The sequence below is a fragment of the Penaeus monodon genome, chromosome 31 (assembly GCF_015228065.2).
Source record: "Penaeus monodon isolate SGIC_2016 chromosome 31, NSTDA_Pmon_1, whole genome shotgun sequence".
NCBI lineage: Eukaryota > Metazoa > Arthropoda > Malacostraca > Decapoda > Penaeidae > Penaeus > Penaeus monodon.
Genome location: NC_051416.1, coordinates 25,750,764 through 25,751,155, shown reverse-complemented (window position 1 = coordinate 25,751,155; position 392 = coordinate 25,750,764). Strand labels below are relative to the sequence as shown.

General features: G+C 40.6%; 1 protein-coding gene across 1 annotated transcript in view; it reads right to left on the bottom strand.

Moving 5' to 3' along the window:
* The window catches only part of LOC119593131 (sialin-like), a gene marked incomplete at its 5' end in the record, with an annotated part of 14,753 nt that overhangs the window by 684 nt on the left and 13,677 nt on the right, over positions 1–392 (bottom strand). Inside the window, 1 exon segment of the mRNA XM_037942096.1 lies at positions 192–277. Coding sequence (XP_037798024.1) covers positions 192–277 — 86 coding nt within the window.

Here is a 392-nt window from a genome sequence, read left to right as displayed (position 1 = left end):
ATTTACAAACACCGACATAAATTACCAATGCCTTAACTACTGCCAACATTACCAAAATGCTACAATCTCTTATCTCTACAGACGAAATGACACTAATAAACCGGCATTACGTGAACAGATCCCCTTATCAGTAAGCTGGAAATGTTAAAAGTCAGATTCCCGCGTAATTAAGTAAACCTGAAGGAGCTTACCTGGTCAGGTGTCATGGCACCAACAATGACGGGCACGCACATAGAGACCATGAATGCGAGACTGTTGCCAACTCCCAGAATAGTCCCTGTAGAGACAGTTAACATAAACTTACTTCCATTTCTCCTTTAAAAAATCACTACGCTATCTTTGCATGTACAGTGACTAAACAAACATATTTATGTATCCACGCACACGTGCGT